We start from the raw sequence: 20,993 nt of genomic DNA on the forward strand, positions 1-20,993 counted from the left end.
AGATATCAAATGTGGAGAAAAATATCAGAAATTTTCCAGAAATGTCAGAAATATTCCAGTCAGACAAAAGGGATACAGAATTTGAATACGGCAAGTAGAATATATACAGAAAGGTAGGACAGAAAAGCAAAGTAGTGTTATGTTCTTGGTTAAGAAGCATACAGAAATATAAGGCACCACACTGAATTGACACACTCAATTTCCAGTGTACTGCTGGAAATAAGAACTGGGAAAACAAAGAAGTATGTTATAGGAAAATGAATATGATGAATGCATATGATGACTATAATAATGGCAAAACAGCAGTGAAGGTCAGTACACCCAAATGTCTAATGAAGGGATTCTGAATTCCAAAAAAAACTGAATGGTACTTATGGTTTGGTCACTCGCACAGTAGCAGAACTTTTCGAGATATGTTGGATGACCATTTTCTCTACTTGTAGCAGAGAGGCAACAAAGAGCCAAAGCAATATTCTAATTTGACTAATTTCATGTCTCCAATCAAATTAGTCTTGTCTGACTAATTTGATTGGATACTATGATGTAGTCACAAAGGAACTGGATGCAAAGAATAACTTTGATATCATATATTTGGATATTAAAAAAAGCCTTTGATACTTTTGCACATGGAAGACTGCTGCACAAATTGGAGCAGTGTGGCATTGGAGGCAAATTGCTGCTATGGATAAAGGGATGGTTGAGTGGTAGAAGACAGAAGTGGTAATCAATGGACACTGCTCTTCGTGGACTAATGTTATTAGTGGAGTCCCTCAGGGTTCAGTGTTGGGCCCATTGTTGTTTTCTGTATTTATAAATGATACTGATGATGGTATATCAGGCTTAATGTCCAAGTTTGCAGAATATACGAAGGTTGGCAGGATTGTTAATGACACTAATGACAGTACACTGCTGCAACAGGATCTAGAAAAGTTGAGCAGATGGGGCGAGAGGTGGCAAATGAAGTTTAACATTGACAAATGTAAAGTACTACATATGGAAAGCAGTAATCCCAGAGTAATGTATCAACTCTGTCGTACCACACTGACAGTGGTAGAGAATGAAAAGGACCTGGGGGTAATTGTGCAGGCAGATATGAAGTTTTCTGAGCAGTGCAGACGGTCTGCAAGAGTAGCTCATGGTGTCTTGTCAATGATATACAGGAATTTTTCTAGCAGGGATAAGGAGGTGATTATCCCCCTTGTATAAGGCAATGGTCAGGCCACACTTTGAGTACTGTATACAGGTCTGGAGGCCTCATTTTAAGAAGGATGTAGAGCTGTTGGGACGTGTACAGAGAAGGGCAACAAGATTAGTGAATGGAACAAAGGTTGCTTTTACGAAGAAAGGCTTAAGTTTTGCAAATTACAGTGTCTGGAGACTAGGCACCTGTGAGGTGATCTGATTGAGGTGTATATACAGCCTTGAATGGTTTGAGCATGCTCAATGTGGATGGGATTCTTCCTCTTGCTCAGAATAATCACTTTAAAGGGCATAAATTCAAATTGAGGAAAGACGGTTGTAGGATAGATGTGCGGAAGTTTGCCTTTAGTCAGTGGGTGGTTGATTGGTGGAACAAACTTCCATCTGTCATTGTAGAAGTTGATAGCTTAAATAGATTCAAGGTAGAACTTGACAAACATTTGGAGTGAGTGGATGGGTGAAATAAGGGGTGTTTTTTTTTTTTTTGGCTGTTGCTATATAAGCTTGCTTTCTTGCATCATATGCCCTTGCTAATGCTAATACTCTTGATCTGATTATCAGCAGTGAATCTTCAAACAACGAAATCACTAGATTGCAGCAATTGATGCGGGATTTACTTAAAAGATATAACTACTGTCAAGGGTTAAGGGAAGGAAGCTGATTTCATAAAAGTCATTGCAATGGTCTTAGATATTTTTAAATTCTTTTCAGTGGAGCCAACTGATGATGTTAACAATTACAAATTATAAATGGAAACATTTAGGGAAGTAATCCTAGAAACAGGATTTTATACCAACTAAGATTATCAGCAGTGACTCTTCAAACAATGGAATTACTAGATTGCAGCAATTGAATGGCCACTGCTAATACTAATTAGTTACTAAAGTTACTAAGAAAAATTGCTCAAGTCTTAAACCTAAATGGATGTTAGATGAACTCATGAGACTAGTGGCAGAAAAGAAAAATTACTGGAATGATTATTTATTATCATCGGAAGCACAAGACTACAGAAATTATGAAGTAGTCTGCCATCAGACTACTTCATAATTATTGTAGGCTTGTGCCTACATCATTCCAATCATGTGACTAAGGCACATTATGAGAAATCTTTGACTAAGAATGCAAAGAAAAGCAGCAAGGAATTCTTTGTTTAGCTTGACACTTCAAAGAAAGGAATGAAGCACATTAGCTCACTAGATATGAGTGGCATAACCAATGATGATCCCATTTAGGCTGATGACAAACTGAGCAATTTAGTTGAGGTATGAAGTGCATTGCATTGTTTTTTTTTTTTTGTTTTTTTTCTAAAATTAATTTTTACATGAATCATGTCCAGACTGTCTAAAGCCAACAATACTGCATTAAAATACTTTTAATCTATGAATTTATATTTTCCATACAAATTGTATGAAAAAAGACATAATAATTGTCATATTTCTATTTGTTTGATTTTAATGAAATTTGAAACGGCTCATTAAATATTTGCAAAAGCACCAAATATAAAGTTTCATGAACGTCGGTCACTGGGAGTCATGTTGTTAACAGCATACAGACAGATGGATAGACATGATGAAGGCAACAGGCACATCTATGTATATAGCGGGTGGTTGGTTATAAAATAAGTTTCCCTATTCAGGAGACCCTAGTGTCAAAACGGTTAGAGATGGAGTTGTGAAAATTGGTGGGTATGTCACTTAGGGTATGGGGAAGTAATTTGTAGAAGAAAAAAAATTAGTTCAAAGTTCCGCCGCCAGAGGGAGAAATTGGCACTATAAACATGAGATGGAATACTTAACTTAGGATTAGATTTTAATATCATAACTTAGAAATCTACAGATATTGTTCTATGTGCTTTCCTTCACTTGAAATGACATTCTGAAAATGGAGGACTGCGTGCGACACAGTTTTTCGCAGCATCTCATTGGGGATGTTGGCTGCATGCTTAATGCTTGCTTTCAAATCGACAACCATCTGTATGCCACATCTGTACGTACACCCCTTTAAGAATGGTGCCCTGGGCAAGGGCCCTGCTAGCCTATGCCTTAATCTGGCACTGGTATGCCACCATGGTAAACTCTGTCTTTCAGGTATCCCTATAGCAGAAATCACAGAGATTGAGATCTGTGATCGGGCTGACCAGAACTGCGGAAAGTCTCTAGAAATGATGTGATCATTTCCGAATGTTGAACAGAGCAGTTCCTTCACTTGTCGACCAACATGGGGAGGGACTGCTATAGCCGAGTGGTCGGGTATGAGGATGCATAAGTACACATGCCTTGAGTGACAGAGGTTCAAGCTTGTGACAGCTGAATAAGGTGTTGTTTCTTGTATTCTTCCTAGCTTGTAAACTCCTCTGACCGTGTGGTCATCCCAGAGTGTAAATAGAAAATTTATTCATTTATTTTAAGTGGGCATAGTTTGTACTGCCATCTGAATTGCAGCATAACAGAACAGTGAGTCTTTTATTTACTTAATTTTCAACTATGACAAGCCTCAAACAGCAAATGTTTTGTTTGGAAGCAAATTATAAAATAAACCTGTCTTGTCAAGATTAAAAATATTCTTTACCTCATATTTTTCAAGAATGGACTGTACAGTACACAACCAGTCTGTAGCCTTTTCTTTGTTCACTAATCCAGACTCACTGCAAACATTTTACGAAACCACTGTTTTAAATCTTTGGAGCAGCCACTGCTGCATTTGAAGTGGTTAATTCCATGTTGCTGAGCTAGGTAATTTGCCCTGGGGACCTGGGGGTGGTTGTGCAGGCAGATATGAAGTTCTCTGAGCAGTGCAGACGGGCTGCAAGAGTAGCTCATGGTGTATTGTCAATGATATATAGGAATTTTTCTAGCAGGAATAAGGAGGTGATTATTCCCTTGTATAAGGCAATGGTCAGGCCACACCTTGAGTACTGTATATAGGTCTGGAGGCCTCATTTCAAGAAGGATGTAGAGCTGCTGGAACAAGTACAGAGAAGGGCAACAAGATTAGTGAATGGAACAAAAGGGTGCTCTTACGAAGAAAGGCTTAAGTTTTGCAAATTACAGTGTCTGGAGACTAGGCACCAGCGAGGTGATCTGATAGAGGTGTATAAAGCCTTGAATGGTTTGAGCATGCTCAATGCTGATGGGATTCTTCCTCTTGAGAGGGCATAAATTCAAATTGAGGAAAGACAGATGTAGGATAGACGTGCGGAAATTTGCCTTTAGCCAGCGGGTGGTTGGTTGGTGGAACAGACTTCCATCCCTTGTCGTGGAAGTTGATAGCCTAAATAAGTTTAATACTCAGCTGGACAGGTATTTCAAACGAACAGAGGGGTGAAGTGGAAGCGTTTTTTTTTTTTTTTTTTTTGGCTGATGCTGCATAAGCTTGCTTTCTTGCATCAAATGCCTCTACTAATGCTAATGCCCTTTCTTGCAAAATCAGACCTGATATTGGCAAATTTAGATGCACGCATTTGTTGGTACCACTCAAAAAGTTTGTTTCATGCCCCGGCGTGACGCGCCCACGCAAGACAGTCGCATTGCCTTGTGCTCCTGCTTAATGTATTTTGTTTCAATTCTATTTTTCTATCCAAGTCAAGTATTTGATATCCAGTGATTCCCAAGTATCCTGAGTATCTAAATCTGATGAAAGCATCACTATGGAATGACCAGGTAAATTTTTATTAGCAATTTTGAATATTGAATTCCCAGCCAGCTATTCATTGTTTAAACCAGGCCACGGAATGCTTCGCAGTACAAGGTCACACTAACAAACGTACAGTATTTTGATCACAACCCCACCTAAAAGAGGTCAAAGCACAGCTGGGTAGCTTCCCATGTCTCACTACCGAGGGGAGTGAGTTACCGCTGCAAATGAACGGGAGCAAAGACTGCTAATTACCGCAGACCGGCAAGCTGCTTTAACTGAAGTTTTCTTGCATCTGACTTATTGCCCCCAACCCATGTGTAACTTTTGAACGAGTTAAAATATTCCAGTCTGACATATTGCAGAAAAACAGTCCTTTTTAATTTTTCTACTATGTGCTGACTCTCATACTGCGGCATATCTTGGCTTCTAAACATTGGCAGAGATAATTGAACTACCCCTTTACTCCTTGCGAACTATACTTACCACCTGTGTTGGAATAACCCCGCTAATCCGAACTCTCGCAAATCGTAAGCCATAATTACCAAGTTATATTCACACACCAACTATGTCTGACTTTGAGGAACAATTCGTTGAGGTTGAGAGCTCTGTAGCCCTCACGCGAACCCGAAACTCAGGAATGGGCCAAAATGAAGAGACAAATACAACCAACAATGACTACCAAACTACTACCCAACTACCAAACGGAACCATCACGGACCAGGTACTGTCATTGCGCCTGGACCTGGAGGATATCATGCTCCAAAAGGATAATCGAATCACTGCTGCAGTTAGAGGAGAAATTATCCGTGTGTGGTCGAAAATAGAGCATGTGCTATCAAATTTGAACGTGGAACACGAGAGAACCAAAGCGAAACTTGACGCCTTCCTAGATAAAAGGGTGAATGAAAATACTACAGCACCCCTTACATACGCCCAAGCGCTGAGAACGATTCCACCGGATACAACTACCACCAACAAACTAACGGATCATCATCAAAAGAAAACGCTTCTCAAAGAACCTCACCTTGTCCTATTGAAAGCTACAAACAACTCATCGCTAGACTCGAGCGAATCAGTTAAAACTCTTGTGGTTCAGCAGCTTGCTCACGACTTAAAAACAACTAAAATAAAATCCATCAGGAAAACTAGAAACACTGGTGTCATAATTGAGGCTGCAACAAAACAAGAGGCCCAGGCAATAATTTCTAATCCTAGAATTAGTTCCCTCGGTCTAACAGCAGAATACCCCAAGAAGAAAGGTCCATCAATTCTTATTTTTGACTTGGACCGGGAAATTACTCCAGACAGCATCGCTGACGAAATTTTACACAGGAACATTCGAGACTCGACCCAAGAAAAAAGAGACAAGGAGCACATAAAACCAAAATACTGCACCAAGTCAAAGTCTCCCAACCTTTGCAATTGGGTAGTGGATCTCTCTCCACAAGCGTGGAACCAGCTAAAACTTCAAGACAGGATCTTTATTGGTTGGAGCAGCCACCGCTTCAAGGAACATGTGGCTGTTCCTAAATGCTTCAGATACTGTCGTTTTGGGCACACCACCCACACATGCACACAGACGGATCCTACCTGTGGGCATTGTTCCCAAAAAGGGCATCATTATAGCAGTTGCCCAAACAAATCATCTGCTCCGACGTGCGCAAACTGCAAAGCAGTAAAACTGGATGCATCCCATTCAATCAGGGACAACAAATGTCCTATTTACATCAAGGCAAAGCGAAACCAACAACTGAAGACCGACTATGGTAGCGAGGCCTAAGCCATTCAATAACAGTGTTATTAAATTTATACAACTTAATGCTCAGCGAGCACGTGCAGTAGCAGCGGAAATAAGAAAAAAGGCAGATGAAGAAAACATTGATATATTACTACTGCAAGAACCATACACCCACTCCAAGAAAGTTAGAGGCTATCCTCTCACATATAAAATAATTCAAGCAGATGAAGATACTCCCTGGGCTGCCATAGTCATCCGGAACCCGAACATAATGGTCACCAAAATCTCTTCTCTCTGCACAGGTTGGGCAGTGTGTGCCCATGTAATTGGCCCCTTAGGTGCCTTCTATTTAATATCACTCTATTGTAGACCCAGTCAAAACATCGGCCTAGCTATTGACTACCTAAGAACTGTTACCACTACTCTACCTAACGCTAAAATCATCCTGGGGGCAGATGTTAACTGCCGTTCTCCTGCTTGGCACAGCCTCACAGCTGACCGACCTGGTTGCCATAATGGGCGGCTTTTGGAAGACTTTCTAGCCACCTCACCATTTAATATAATAAACAGGCCCAATAACCTCCCAACATTCTCCAGTACTATGTGGGAGTCTACAATAGACATAACAATTGCTACAAGATCAATCTCAAGTAAGGTGTCGGGGTGGCAGGTAAATGAAGCCTGGACCACCTCCGACCATAGAGCAATTACATACAGCCTCACAAGAAATATAGAATCAACTCCTACTCCGCACTACGAAATCAACCGCTATGCCATCAGCAAAGCCAATTGGGAGCTGTTCACCACTTCTCTCCAGTCAACAATCATGGATCACCCTTCTGATATCCTCTCCCTGAATCCCGAGCAGCATCAAAAGCTTGTAACTAACATCATCACCCTCTCCTGCAATCAATCTATGCCCAAGAAAAAACCTCTTCCAAGTGCTGTACCATGGTGGTCTCAGGAACTCGAACGTCTATGCTGGACTGTTCATAACAAGAGGAAAGCTTTTCAGTGAGCTCGCACCTCTTGGCCAGCTACTGATGTGGAAGCCCTTCGTGAAGACTACAAGAGGACCAGGAACCAATACACTTCCATGATCAGGCAGCGAAAAAGGACTACATGGGAGCGGCTGGTTACCACCACTGGTAACTCGGACCCTTGGGGAGTGGTGTACCGAGTTACTACCAACAAATTGCCAAGAGGAGAAGTAGTCCATTCCACAATAACACCACAAGGAATCATGACAACGTCATGGGAGCAATCCATGATGAATATCTTGGATACTCTCTTTATCAGCGACGCCGATCATCTCACAACACAACAGCAGCAAATTTGTCTAGATAATGACAATTACCACATTGACTCTGTGGAGGAAGAATTTAACACTGAAGAACTGCAGAAAGCCCTTGGCAAAATGAAGGATAAAAAATCCCCAGGACTAGATCGCATTGAACCAGAAATACTAAAAAAGGTCGCCCAGGTAAATCCCCAATTTCTGCTTAACCTGTTCAATAAATGCCTAACCCACAGGGATCCTTCCCAGAAAGCTGGAAAATAGCTGAATTAAAGTTAATACTGAAAAATCCATCGAAGCCTCCAGAACAGCCTAACTCATACCGACCCATTGCCCTCTTGTCCACATTGAGCAAACTACTTGAACGCCTCCTCCATACCAGACTCCTAACACACTACACAGAAGCTGGCCTACAATCCAATTCACAGTATGGATTTCGCCCAGGACACTGCACAGAGGATGCTCTCTACCAAATAACCCAAGCTGCAGCCAACACTAATTACAAGTACTTTCTCCTCATAACCATTGACTTTGCCGGGGCCTTTGACATGCTCTGGTGGCCAAGCATTCTTCGCAGGCTAAGATTGGCACGCATACCAGCCAACTTATACAGGTGTATAGAAAGTTACCTTTCCAACAGAAAGATCACCATCTCCTCACCATACCAGAAGCTCACCAAATCTATCTACAGAGGCTGCCCACAGGGTTCGGTCCTCGGCCCGTTCCTCTGGAACATCGTCCTTGATGAGTTACTTGGTCTGGATCTGGGCCCTGTTACTATCCAAGCATTCGCAGATGATATTACCATCTCCATCGCAGCGGACACCAGAGCAGCTCTCGAGGCCGCTGGAAATCAGGCACTACAGATCTTACAGGACTGGGCAACTCTACACAAGCTCCGGATTTCTCCACAGAAGACACAATCCATACTTCTCAAAGGCACCCTACAAATATCAAGGCCACCTCAGATCAAGGTACAAGGAAAAACCATCAAGCTGGTAACTTCCCTAAAACACCTGGGTATCATCCTGGATTCAAAGCTCTCCTTCTTCCCGCACCTCTCATACCTTCAAGTAAAAATCAGAAATTATGCAGCCTTAATCGTCCGAGTAAGCAGGTGTGACTGGGGTCTGAACCGGAGAACACTCAAACTCCTGTATAACGCTATATTCCTCCCTGTTATTACATACGGATCCGGGATTTGGTACCATAGAGCAATAATTGTTCGCAATAAATGCAAACTGGAAACAATTCAGCGAAGTATACTGCTTGCCATTACAAGGGCCTGTTGCACAGTAAGTTCTCCGGCCCTACAGGTTCTTGCAGGTGTCCTCCCCCTTGACTTGGAGGTTATCCGTCGAGGATTGCACTACTGCCTGTCGCGGGGAATCCCAGCTACCATCTTTGGACATACCATTGACACCCGCACTGACTGCAAGCAAGAAAAGAAAAAACTAGCTGCCATGCTACTACAAATCTGGCAGACAAGATGGGAGGAGACGGACAAGGGCCTGATAACTAAGAAATTCATCCCGGATGTCAAACTAGTTTATCCAAAGTCGCCGCCTTGGTTCTCTCCTGGCCTCTACTGTACATATATTATAACTGGACACGGCTCTATAAATCATAAGTTGACTACCTTGGGAATCAGCAATAATCCCTACTGTACATGTGGAGAAATTGAAGATTGGGACCATCTTCTTTATAAATGCCCAATTTATAACGATCTTCAAGGAACACTGTACACCAGGCTACAACATACCTCAAGGACAGGAGCACCTGCTAATTTCTGAAGAACAATATTATAAATCTTTAACGGAGTACGCACAGAATCTCTTTTCTAGGCGCAGGACTCTACAACCAACTCAAGCCAGGGATAGAAACCTGTAAAGGACTTACTCAAACTTGAAGTAAAAAATTTGTGTACTTGACTGTTTTACCAGCATCAACTTGCTAACCCTGGAACATCCAAAGTAGGATTACCTGCTAACTTTTCATATGGTTTGGTAGGCTCCAGTGGTCTTGACCACTCCACCGCAAAATATAAGTCACACTCAGCACTCTCGCTGAGTGGTTTTTCTACCCTTCTGGAGTTATCCCCTCCCCCTTTTCTCCTGGTGGGGCATATGCTCCACTGTCAATTTACGGGATGCCCTTACCTACATCCCCTTACTCTTACTTTCATCCCCCATCTTCTTCCGTACACCCTGTACTGCCGCACTCTACCTTATTTTTTATTTATTTTTATTATTTATTTACTTATTTTTTTTTTATTTTATTTTTTTTTTATTTTTATTTTTTTTTTATTTATTTTTTTTATTTATTTTATTATTATTTTTATTATCATCGGTTTTTTTTTATTTGTTATTATTATTACTTTTTTTTATTTTTTTTTATTTTATTTTTTTTATTTATTTATTTATTTTATTTTATTATTTTTTTATTTATTATTATTATTTTTATTTTATTATTTTTTTAATTTTTTTTTTTTATTATTATTATTATTATTTTTTTTTTTAATTGGTCTCCGTTCAGGAAGCTCAGGCGACCCTGACGGAGACCTGCCAGAGAATAATGGGCAGCCTGGCTACCTCCTAGTGGTGTGTGCGGGCAACGTGGGGTTCCACCAGGGGCCCTGCGGACAAATGCCAGGACACACAACAGAACCCAACACAAAACTACACACTCAACACACTACACTTTTTCTGGCATTTACAGTGTTCTGTATTTCTTCACAGTGTACATATGGCGCAGATGTGGGAAACCACAGGTGGCGCCCGACCCTAACACTATGCACACTATAATATGCTCCTCATGTTTTACACTACAAATTTGTTTCCTGTTTTTTTTATTTCTGATCCAGTGTCGTGCACTTCAAGATTTTTTCAGTATTGTAGACAAAGGGATGTTGTATTCCTTTACAATGTACATTTTGCTTTGTTCCATCCTATCAGCCTGTTGTATAATTTTCAGTTTAATTAACAGACTTAATTCTTTTGGTTTACATTTTGTCACCATGACACTGCTAGATGACATTTAATATAAATGAACTTTAAATTGATTTAAAGACATAAGTTCCAGAAAAGACATCAGCTCAGATGAAATGGCACAAAAAATAGATTATACTGTACTGTAGCAAAAGACTCTTTGAACTGGCTTAACAATTGCAACTGACCTTTGCGCGGAGAGTGAGAGAGTATATGTAAACATCCCATGGAGAGCGAGAGAGTATATGTAAGCAACTTAGAAAAACTGTTTTTGTTTTTATTCTTTTGTTAATTTAACAGCTAATTCTTCACAATGATGTTTTTCAGAGGGAACTTACATTGTAGCTTCACAGTGATGTTTTTCAGAGGGCACTTATGTTGCTTTGTTTACACAAAAGTAAATTCCAACAAGTCAGTGTCATCCTTCAGGAAGCAGAGAACTGGGTGGTCAGAGGCAATAATAGGACAAGTGTGCCAAGATTTGTATTAGACATAGAAAATAACAATATTTATTTTTCACAGGGGGTGAAAACAAACTTTGTAATACATATTAACCGAATTTTGTAATAAACAAAATTATTTACGTAGCAAAGTCTATCCTTTCACAAGGAATGGTATGTGCATCATACGAGGGGGTAGTAAAGTTTGTACCCTTACCTAGAAATAATAGCCCTTGAAAGGTGAAATTTTACAGGAACTTTAATCTATTTCTATGTACTCTCCATGTATAGAACATTTCTCCCATCTATGAATCAGTTGTTTAATGCCTTGATCATAGAAGTCCTCACTTTTTGCCTGAAACCACAATTCCACGTCATTGATGACTTCCTGGAATCAAAGAGGTATGCTTCCACTGCTTTGACATGCCTTTAGTTTCCGGTTCATACTAGTACACCCGGCATTCGTCATTTGTCACCAACCATTCAAAAAAGTTCTCAACATCCACATTACACAAATCCAACAGCTGGCAAGAATATTGCATTTGATATTGCTTCTGCAAAGGTATCAGCAATCTTGGAACCCATCAAGCAGAGACCTTAGACATGTACAGATGGCCATGTAAAATGCTGTGGGCAGACCCATAACTAATTCCCACTGCATTTGCAATGAAATTAATTGTCACATGTCTGTCATTCAGCACCAGTTGCTCAACCTTTGCAACAGTCTCACTGTATGTGGATGTTGATGACCTTCCTTCTCTTGGGCAACTGCACTGGAACTCATGCTTCCACTTTTTTACAGTGTCATAGAATGGACAATTCTGCCCATACACAGCTTTCATTTCTTTCTCAATTTCCTGAACCTCCTTGCCCTGCAAATCCAGGAACTTGATCACTGCACGATACTACACTTTGTCAACCATAGTGTCCTTGCTCAGATTCCGGGCTCCACCTCTGGTGTATGATCACCTACGGGAATGAAATTTCACATGTTAGTAATTGAATATGTAGTCAACCTTATATTTAAAATGACATCTTCTTACTGATGTTTTATTTAGGTCAGAGTATGAACTTTTTGATACCCCCTCATATAAACAAGTACTTTGAATAAACCAAGTTTGTATTAACAAGATTTTACTTCTGAGATTCACTGTCCTTTTGCTATCCCCAAGAAATGTCCTTCCTTCACAAAAATGGCCTTATCTGTTATTTACTTGGCACTTGTTCATGATAAAACTGCCAGTACATATTTTATTTTAGACCCCACTACTAGCACTACTAATAATAAAAATAATAACTAAGATAGAAATTAGTTTTTCATACCATTTGGATCTTGAATACGAACAGAAGTAGAATTTACAGAAGGAGGGCTTAAACCTGCTTCATTCATTGCAAAAACTCTGAACTCGTATTGCCTATCTTCAACAAGATTTGATATGTTAATCTGTATTGTGATACAAATATACATATTAACTTTCTGCCATGCTTGAGTTCCAATTTCTCTTTTTTCAATCCAGTAACCTTGAATACGACTACCTCCATCCGATTCAGGCTTTTCCCAAGATAAGTTAACAAAGTCTCCTCCAACTTCCTTGACCACAGGAATTCCAGGAGCAGAAGGTGGATCTGAAACAGATAAAATTTATACAGGTATAACATATTAATATTCTCGATTTTATAAAAAAAAATGTAACTCCTTCTATTATTAATGTTCATAAACATTTTCAAAGCTTGAAACTTGATAAGTTCTTTTATTTTAAATTTATAACACATTGTACTGTATTATAAATTACAGAATAATATACATATTATATTATAAAATGGCATCCAAAAAGGGTTCAATATTGAAGAAGATAAAATTAATAAAGGTTTGAAGACTAATGATAAAAAATTTTATAAACGAAATTGAGCTTAATGTGACAGAGAAGAAAAATGCATGGGATACATATCAATTAACATGAGACACACAAGCCTATGATAGATATAAGCTGGTCTATAACCAAGTTACAAAGGAGGTTAGGCAGGCGAAGGCAGATTACGAGAAATCCTTGGCAAGGGATGCAAAGAAAAACAGCAAAGAGTTCTTTACTTATGTAAACTCTAGAAGGAAGAGGATGAATCAGATTGGTCAACTTGATATCGAAAGTTCAACCGTTCATGATCCTACTCAGGTAGCTAACAAACTAAATGAATATTTTGCATCTACATTCACACATGAGGAGTTATTCAGGGAGGGGAATGTCAGAGGTGTATTCAACTCTGGCAGTAAGCTAGATAATCTTGCAATAACTGAGAGTAAAGTGGAGGATAAATTGTTGAAGATAAGAAAGGCACATGGGGTGGATGGGATCTATCGAGTTATATTAAAGGAGGCAGGAAAGGAAGTAAGCAAACCCTTAGCCATAATTATGAGAGTTTCCCTGGACTCAGGGGAGGTACCCATGGACTGGAGATGTGCAAATGTGACCCCAATCCACAAAGGCGGATCAAAGGGACAGGTAATTACAGACCTGTTAGTTTAACTAAGGTCCTGAGCTGGATATCATCATTCTTCTTTTTCTTGATGATTCCCTTCTACTTCTCTCTTTCTCTCTCTCTCTCTCTCTCTCTCTCGGGGTAATTCAGAAATTTTTTTTTTTTTTTTTTTTTTTTTTGCCTGGTGCAGCATAAGCCTCAGGCTTCCTTGCACCATATGGCTAATAATAATAATAATAATAACAATAATAACTTCTGTTCCAGCGAAATTAATGGAGGCACTGGTTAAATAACCATTGCAGGATCATCTAGACAAGACTTCAGTTATAGCTCGGACTCGGCATTTGTTTGTTAAGGGGAAGTCTTGTCTGACTAATCTGATTGGATACTATGATGTAGTCACAAAGGAACTGGATGCAAAAAATAACTTTGATATCATATATTTGGATCTTAGAAAAGCCTTTGATACTGTTGTACATGGAAGACTGCTGCACAAATTGGAGAAGTGTGGCATTGTAGGCAAATTAGCATTAGCAGAGGAATATGATGCAAAAAAACAAGCTTATGCAGCATCAGCCATATAAAAAAAAAAAAAAAAAAAAAAAACTTCCATTTCACCCCTCCGTTCGTTCGAAATACCTGTCCAGCCGAGGCTTAAATTTATTTAGGCTATCAAATTCCACAACAAGGGATGGAAGTCTGTTTCACAAACCAATTACCTGCTGGCTAAAGGCAAATTTCCGCATATCTATCCTACATCTGTCTTTCCTCAATTTGAATTTATGCCCTCTGAGGTGATTATTCTGAGCAAGAGGAAGAACCCCATCAGCATTGAGCATACCCAAACCATTCAAGGCTTTATAGACTTCTATCAGATCACCTTGCCGGTGCCTAGTCTCCAGACACTAATTTGCAAAACTTAAGACTTTCTTCGTAAGAGCGCATTTTGTTCTATTCACTAATCATGTTGTCCTTCTCTGTACTCGTTCCAGCAGCTCTACATCCTTCTTGAAATGAGGCCTCCAGACCTGTATACAGTACTCAAGGTGTGGCTTTACCATTGCCTTATACAAGGGAATAATCACCTCCTTATCCCTGCTAGAAAAATTTCTGTATATCATTAAGACAACATGAGCTACTCTTGCAGCCCATCTGCACTGCTTAGAGAACTTCATATCTGCCTGCACAATTACCCCAGGTCCTTTTCATTCTCTACCCCTGTCAGTGTAATACCACAGAGTTGATAAGTTTCTCTGGGGTTGCTGTTTCCCATATGTAGTACTTTACATTTGTCAATGTTAAACTTCATTTGCCACCTCTCAGCCCATCTGCTCAACCTTTCCAGATCCTGTTGCAGCAGAATAGTGTCAGTAATGTCCTTAACAACCTTGCCAACCTTTGTATTGTCTGCAAATTTGGACATTAAGCTTGATATACCATCATAAATATCACTTATAAATACAGAAAACAATAATGGACCCAACACTGAATCCTGAGGGACTTCCCTAATAACATTAGTCCACAATGAGCAGTGTCCATTGATTACCACACTATGTCTTCTACCCCTCAACCATCCCTTAATCCATAGCAGCAATTTGCCCCCAATGCCACACTGCTTCAATTTGTGCAGCAGTCTTCCATGTGCAACAGTATCAAAAGCCTTTCTAAGATCCAAATATATAATATCAAAGTTATTCCTTGCATCCAGTTCTTTTGTGACTGCATCATAATATCCAATCAAATTGGTCAGGCAATACTTTCCCTTAACAAAACCATGCTGTGTCTGAGCTATAACTGAAGTCTTGTCAAGATGATCCTGCAGTGCTTCTTTAATCAGTGTATCCATTAATTTTCCTAGAACAGAAGGAAAACTCACAGGTCTATAATTACTTTTGTCAGCCTTTGATCCGCCTATGTGAATTGGTGTCACATTTGCACATGTCCAGCGTATGGGTACCTCCCATGAGTCCAAGGAAGCTCTCATAATTATGGCTAAGGGTTTGCTTACTTCCTTTGCTGCCTCCATTAATATAACTGGATACATCCCATCCAACCCAGGTGACTTTCTTGTGTTTATCTTCAACAATTTCTCCTCCACTTTACTCTCAGTTATTAGAAGATTATCTAGCTTACAGCCAGAGTTGAATACACCTCTGGCATTCCCCTCGCTGAATAACTCCTCATGTGTGAATGTCGATGCAAAATATTCATTTAGTTTGTTAGCTACCTGAGCAGGACCATCAACAGTTGAACCATCGATATCAAGTGGACCAATCTGATTCATCATCCCCTTCCTTCTAGAGTTTACATAAGTAAAGAACTCTTTGATGTTTTTCTTTGCATTCGTTGCCACAGGTTTCTCGTAATCTGCCTTTGCCTGCCTAACCTCCTTTGTAACTTGGTCACAAACCAGCTTATATCTATCATAGGCTTCTGTGTCACATGTTAATCTATATGTATCCCATGCATTTTTCTTCTCTGCCATATGTCTCATTAGTTCATCTGACATCCATTTTGGCCTAAACCTTGAACAATATTTCTTAGTTGGTATGTAAAGCCTAGTAGCTTCCAAGATAAGTTCTTTGAATGCATACCATTTTGAATTTGCTGTTGGTAACATCATCAGTTGGTCCCACTGTATAGAATTTAAATACTGTCTCAGACCATCGTAGTCGCCTTTATGAAAGCAAAAACCCTTCCCTTTACCCCTGATAGTAGTTTCCTCTTTGAGTAAATTCCACTTCAGCACACTGTGATCACTGCCACCTTGTGGTTCCTTTATCTACAGATTCTTAATGCATGAAGAATCACTACTGATAATCATATCAAGAGTATTACTCCCTCTAGTTGCCTCCCGAACATGCTGATGTAGAAAACAATCATCCAATAAATCCACAAAAGCCTTTCTAGTGTGTGAGTGTCCAACCCACAAATTCCAGTCAATATCTGGGAAATTAAAATCCCCTATTATAAGACTCTCTGATTTACTGGCCCACTCTATTTCCCTGTACAGTTCCTTGGATTTTATGTGTTTTTTCCTTGGATTTTATGTGTTTTTTAACTAATTGCCATAACCCCTCCTCCCTTCCTATCCTGTCTATCCTTTCTGCACACATTGTACTCCCCAAATTCCAGTTCCGCATTCCTTATATCTGTGTGACACCATGTGTCTGATATCCCAACAATATCTGCCTTTGATGTTTTGAGCAATACCTCAAATTCATCAAATTTATTTACCAAACTCCTAGCATTGGTGTATAGTAATACCCCGACTTACGCGAACTCAGAGTTACGCGGTTCTTGATTTTTTCGTTTGGTGCATATCTAAAATTAGCTTACCAGTGATTTAGAAGTCAAATCATAAAGCTTGGGTGACAGCTTCCATTTTTGAGGACTGGTTTGGTCACAACTTCATACCCGAAGTCGAACGTTATTGCAAGTCTAAACAGATTTCATTTAAAGTGATGCTTCTTATTGACAATGCACCCGGTCACCCTGCTGCCACCCTAACTAATTTTGACCCACTTGTAAAAGTTGTGTTTTTGCCTCCAAACCAGCCTGCTTCAACCAATGGACCAGGGAGTCATCAAAACATTCAAGGCTTACTACACGAGGCGTTCGTTTGCACGTCTGAATGAAGCTATGGGACAAAATAGTGAGATATCTGTTAAAGATTTTTGGAAACAATTCAGTGTTTTAGATGCCGTAAGACTCATTGAAGAATCTTGGGATGAAATTCACAAAAAAACATTGAATGGTGTCGGGAAGAAACTTTGTCCATTTTTTTTCAAAAACGAGAGGAAAACAACGCCAGAAACTGACAATATCACTCATGTGATAGAAGAAGTTGTTAATCTTGCCAGACAATTAGATTTGGAAGTCAATAGTGATGATGTCAACGAGCCGTTGGATTCACATAGTCAGGAGCTGACAATGAATAAGCTCATAGAGATGCGTGAGCAAAACGTCACTGAAGTATCCGACACTTAAGACTCAGTTTCCCCAGAAAAGCACATGACAATTGCAAGCTTGACAGAAAGTCTCAGCTCAATTGAAAAGGTCTTAAAAATTTTAGAACACATAGACTCCAACGAAGAACGCGTTATAGCTATAAAGCAAGGAATAAAAAAATTATTAGCTTGCTATGAAGAAATTCTGCGTGAAAAAAAGAAGGCACTGTGTTGTCAGACGAATTTGTTAGATTTTATGAAGCCATCGACATCGAAATAACTTTTTTACATAACTCATTTATTTTTTTAATACATATTTTGTATTAATATGTATAAAGAACTGCAATTTTATTAAATATTTTTCTTCTAAACTAGTGTTTTTGTAGTCCTTGGTCCCAATTAAACAAAATTTATATGTATATATATGCAAAGTTGTACCCCGACTTACGTGGATTCGACTTAAGCAATTTTCGTTGGACCCACCTATTGCGTAACTTCGGGGTATTACTGTATATGCAAGTATACATGCACCTGTTCCTATTCTTAGCTACCCTAACACAACCCATGTGTTTACTTGTACTGCAATGACTCCCAGCAGTCTCTGAAATATCCCACATCTTGTTTTCCAGGCTGCTGCTGCTCATTCCAATAGAAGCAGTGCAAGAATCACTTTCACCTCTGCCAGTGGCTACTGTTAATCTATTAGTCCTTTTATTCCCCCAAGCTAGCAGTTTTCCGACCCACCTAACACTGTCTCGATAGCATCAGCAAATATTCTTGCACTGTTTCTATTTAAGTGTATCCCATCCCTGTAGAAGCAGTCTCTCCTGTTAACAAGTACAGACCAGGCTGAAAAAAATCTTTCCAGGGCCGAATTGACCGACAAGGCTCTCATCATATACTCCCTCCTATCGTGTCTGGGCAGAATTGCAGACACTTTCAAATTCAACCCTAATTCACCTGTACTTGTTAAGTAATTTTGCCAGTCTTCTACTCTTAATATCATTAGTGGCAACGTGTACAACTATATCACCTTTTGTGCCCTTAAAAGATGATAGCTGCTCTACAACGTCATCAACCTTTGCCCCTGGCAGACATACCCTGGTCCTGTTCCACCTATCGTTGCTGCTATGGATAAAGGGATGGTTGAATGGAAGAAGACAGAGAGTGGTAATCAATGGACACTGCTCTTCGTGGACTGATGTTATTAGTGGAGTCCCTCAGGGTTCAGTGTTGGGACCATTGTTGTTTTCTGTATTTATAAATGATATTGATGATGGTATATCAGGCTTAATGTCCAAGTTTGCAGATGATACGAAGGTTGGCGGGGTTGTTAATGACACTAATGACAGTACACTGTTGCAACAGGATTTAGAAAAGTTGAGCAGATGGGCTGAGCATTGCAAATGAAGTTTAACATTGACATATGTAAAGTACTACATATGGAAAGCAGTAATCCCAGAGTAACGTATCAACTCTGGGGTACCACACTGACAGTGGTAGAGAATGAAAAGGACCTGGGGGTAAATGTGCAGGCGGATATGAAGTTTTCTGAGCAGTGCAGACGGTCTGCAAGGGTAGCTAATGGTGTCTTGTCAATGATATACAGGAATTTTTCTAGCAGGGATAAGGAGGTGATTATCTCCTTGTATAAGGCAATGGTCAGGCTACACCTTGGGTACTGTATACAGGTCTGGAGGCCTTATTTTAAGAAGGATGTAGAGCTGTTGGAACAAGTACAAAGAAGAGCAAAAAGATTAGTGAACAGAAACAAAGGGCTGCTCTTACGAAGAAAGGCTTGAGTTTTGCAAATTACAGTGTCTGGAGACTAGACACCTGCGAGGTGATCTGATTGTGGTGTTTAAAGCTTTGAATGGTTTGAGAATGCTCAATGCTGATGGGATTCTTCCTCTTGCTCAGAATAATCACCTGAGAGAGCATAAATTCAAATTGAGGAAAGACGGTTGTAGAATAGATGTGCGGAAGCTTGCCTTTAGCCAGTGGGTTGTTTATTGCTGGAACAAACTTCCACTTCCATCTCTCATTGTAGAAGTTGATAGCTTAAATAGATTCAAAGCAGAACTTGACAAACATTTGGAGTGAGCTGATGGGGGAAATAAGGGTTTTTTTTTTTTTTTTCAGCTATATAAACTTTCTTTCTTGCATCATGAGCCCTTGCTAATGCCAATTTCTAGAAGCACAGTTTTCCTGATATATATCTATATATACACTCTCATAGATTGATGCCTTATCGAGGTGGGAGTGTTTGCATGTGTCAATGGAGCTGAGAACTATGCCATTTGGATTGCATACTTCTAGCAGGGTCAAAGCTAAGACACCAAATCTGCCAGCCCACACTCGACCAGTGTGGCAGATTATGGTCCATTCCCTCAACATGAAATTGAACATTATCTGCTACAAATGGACCTTCACAACAAAATAAATGGCTCTCATTCCACAGAGGCCTGTGAGCTACCACTTATGGTAGTGGGAAGACTAGCTCAATGGCAGGGGGTGCTAAAAATCACAGGGCTTGCATAAGCATGTCTATGGACTTTAGACACTGGAATGCTTAACATTCAGTCTATGAGTACAGACTCATGTCTAGAAGAATTATTACAAGAACTGAAAAACATCAATTGGAACGTCATCGGTATATGTGAGATTTGCAGAAAAGGTGAAGATTTGGTCATTGGCTGTACTAAAAAGGATCAAATAATGGATGGTGTGGTGGAATTAGGTTCCTAATTAACAAGACTAATGGATTCAACTGTAAAAGTAGAAAGAATTGCTTGCTGTGCTATTAAGCTAAATAGTCACTATTCTCTTCAAATTATTCTAGCTTACGCTCCTATAAGTACTTGTAGTGATGCCAAAGTTGAGGAATTTTATGAAAATATATTGCAACTTGGTAATCACAAGTGGTAATCAATGGACACTGCTCATCGTGGACTAATGTTATTAGTGGAGTCCCTCAGGGCTCAGTGTTGGGTCCATTATTGTTTTCTGTATTTATAAATGATATTGATGATGGTATATCAAGCTTAATGTCCAAGTTTGCAGATGATACAAAGGTTGGCAGGGTTGTCAAGGACACTACTGACACTATGCTGCTGCAACAGGATCTGGAAAGGTTGAGCAGATGGGCTTCGAGGTGGCAAATGAAGTTTAACATTGACAAATGTAAAGTACTACACATGGGAAACAGCAACCCCAGAGCAACGTATCAACTCTGTGGTACTGCACTGACAGTGGTAGAGAATGAAAGGG

At 39.7% G+C, this 20,993-nt stretch overlaps 1 protein-coding gene across 1 annotated transcript in view; it reads right to left on the reverse strand.

The window, feature by feature from the left end:
- Positions 1–20,993, reverse strand: part of LOC150087120 (twitchin-like) — a 3,511,780-nt gene that overhangs the window by 668,741 nt on the left and 2,822,046 nt on the right. The window contains 1 exon segment of the mRNA XM_090372971.1: positions 12,622–12,924. Coding sequence (XP_090229097.1) covers positions 12,622–12,924 — 303 coding nt within the window.

The sequence above is a fragment of the Mastigoproctus giganteus genome, chromosome 4, assembly GCF_048544385.1.
Source record: "Mastigoproctus giganteus isolate SK-2022 chromosome 4, ASM4854438v1, whole genome shotgun sequence".
Taxonomy (NCBI): domain Eukaryota; kingdom Metazoa; phylum Arthropoda; class Arachnida; order Uropygi; family Thelyphonidae; genus Mastigoproctus; species Mastigoproctus giganteus.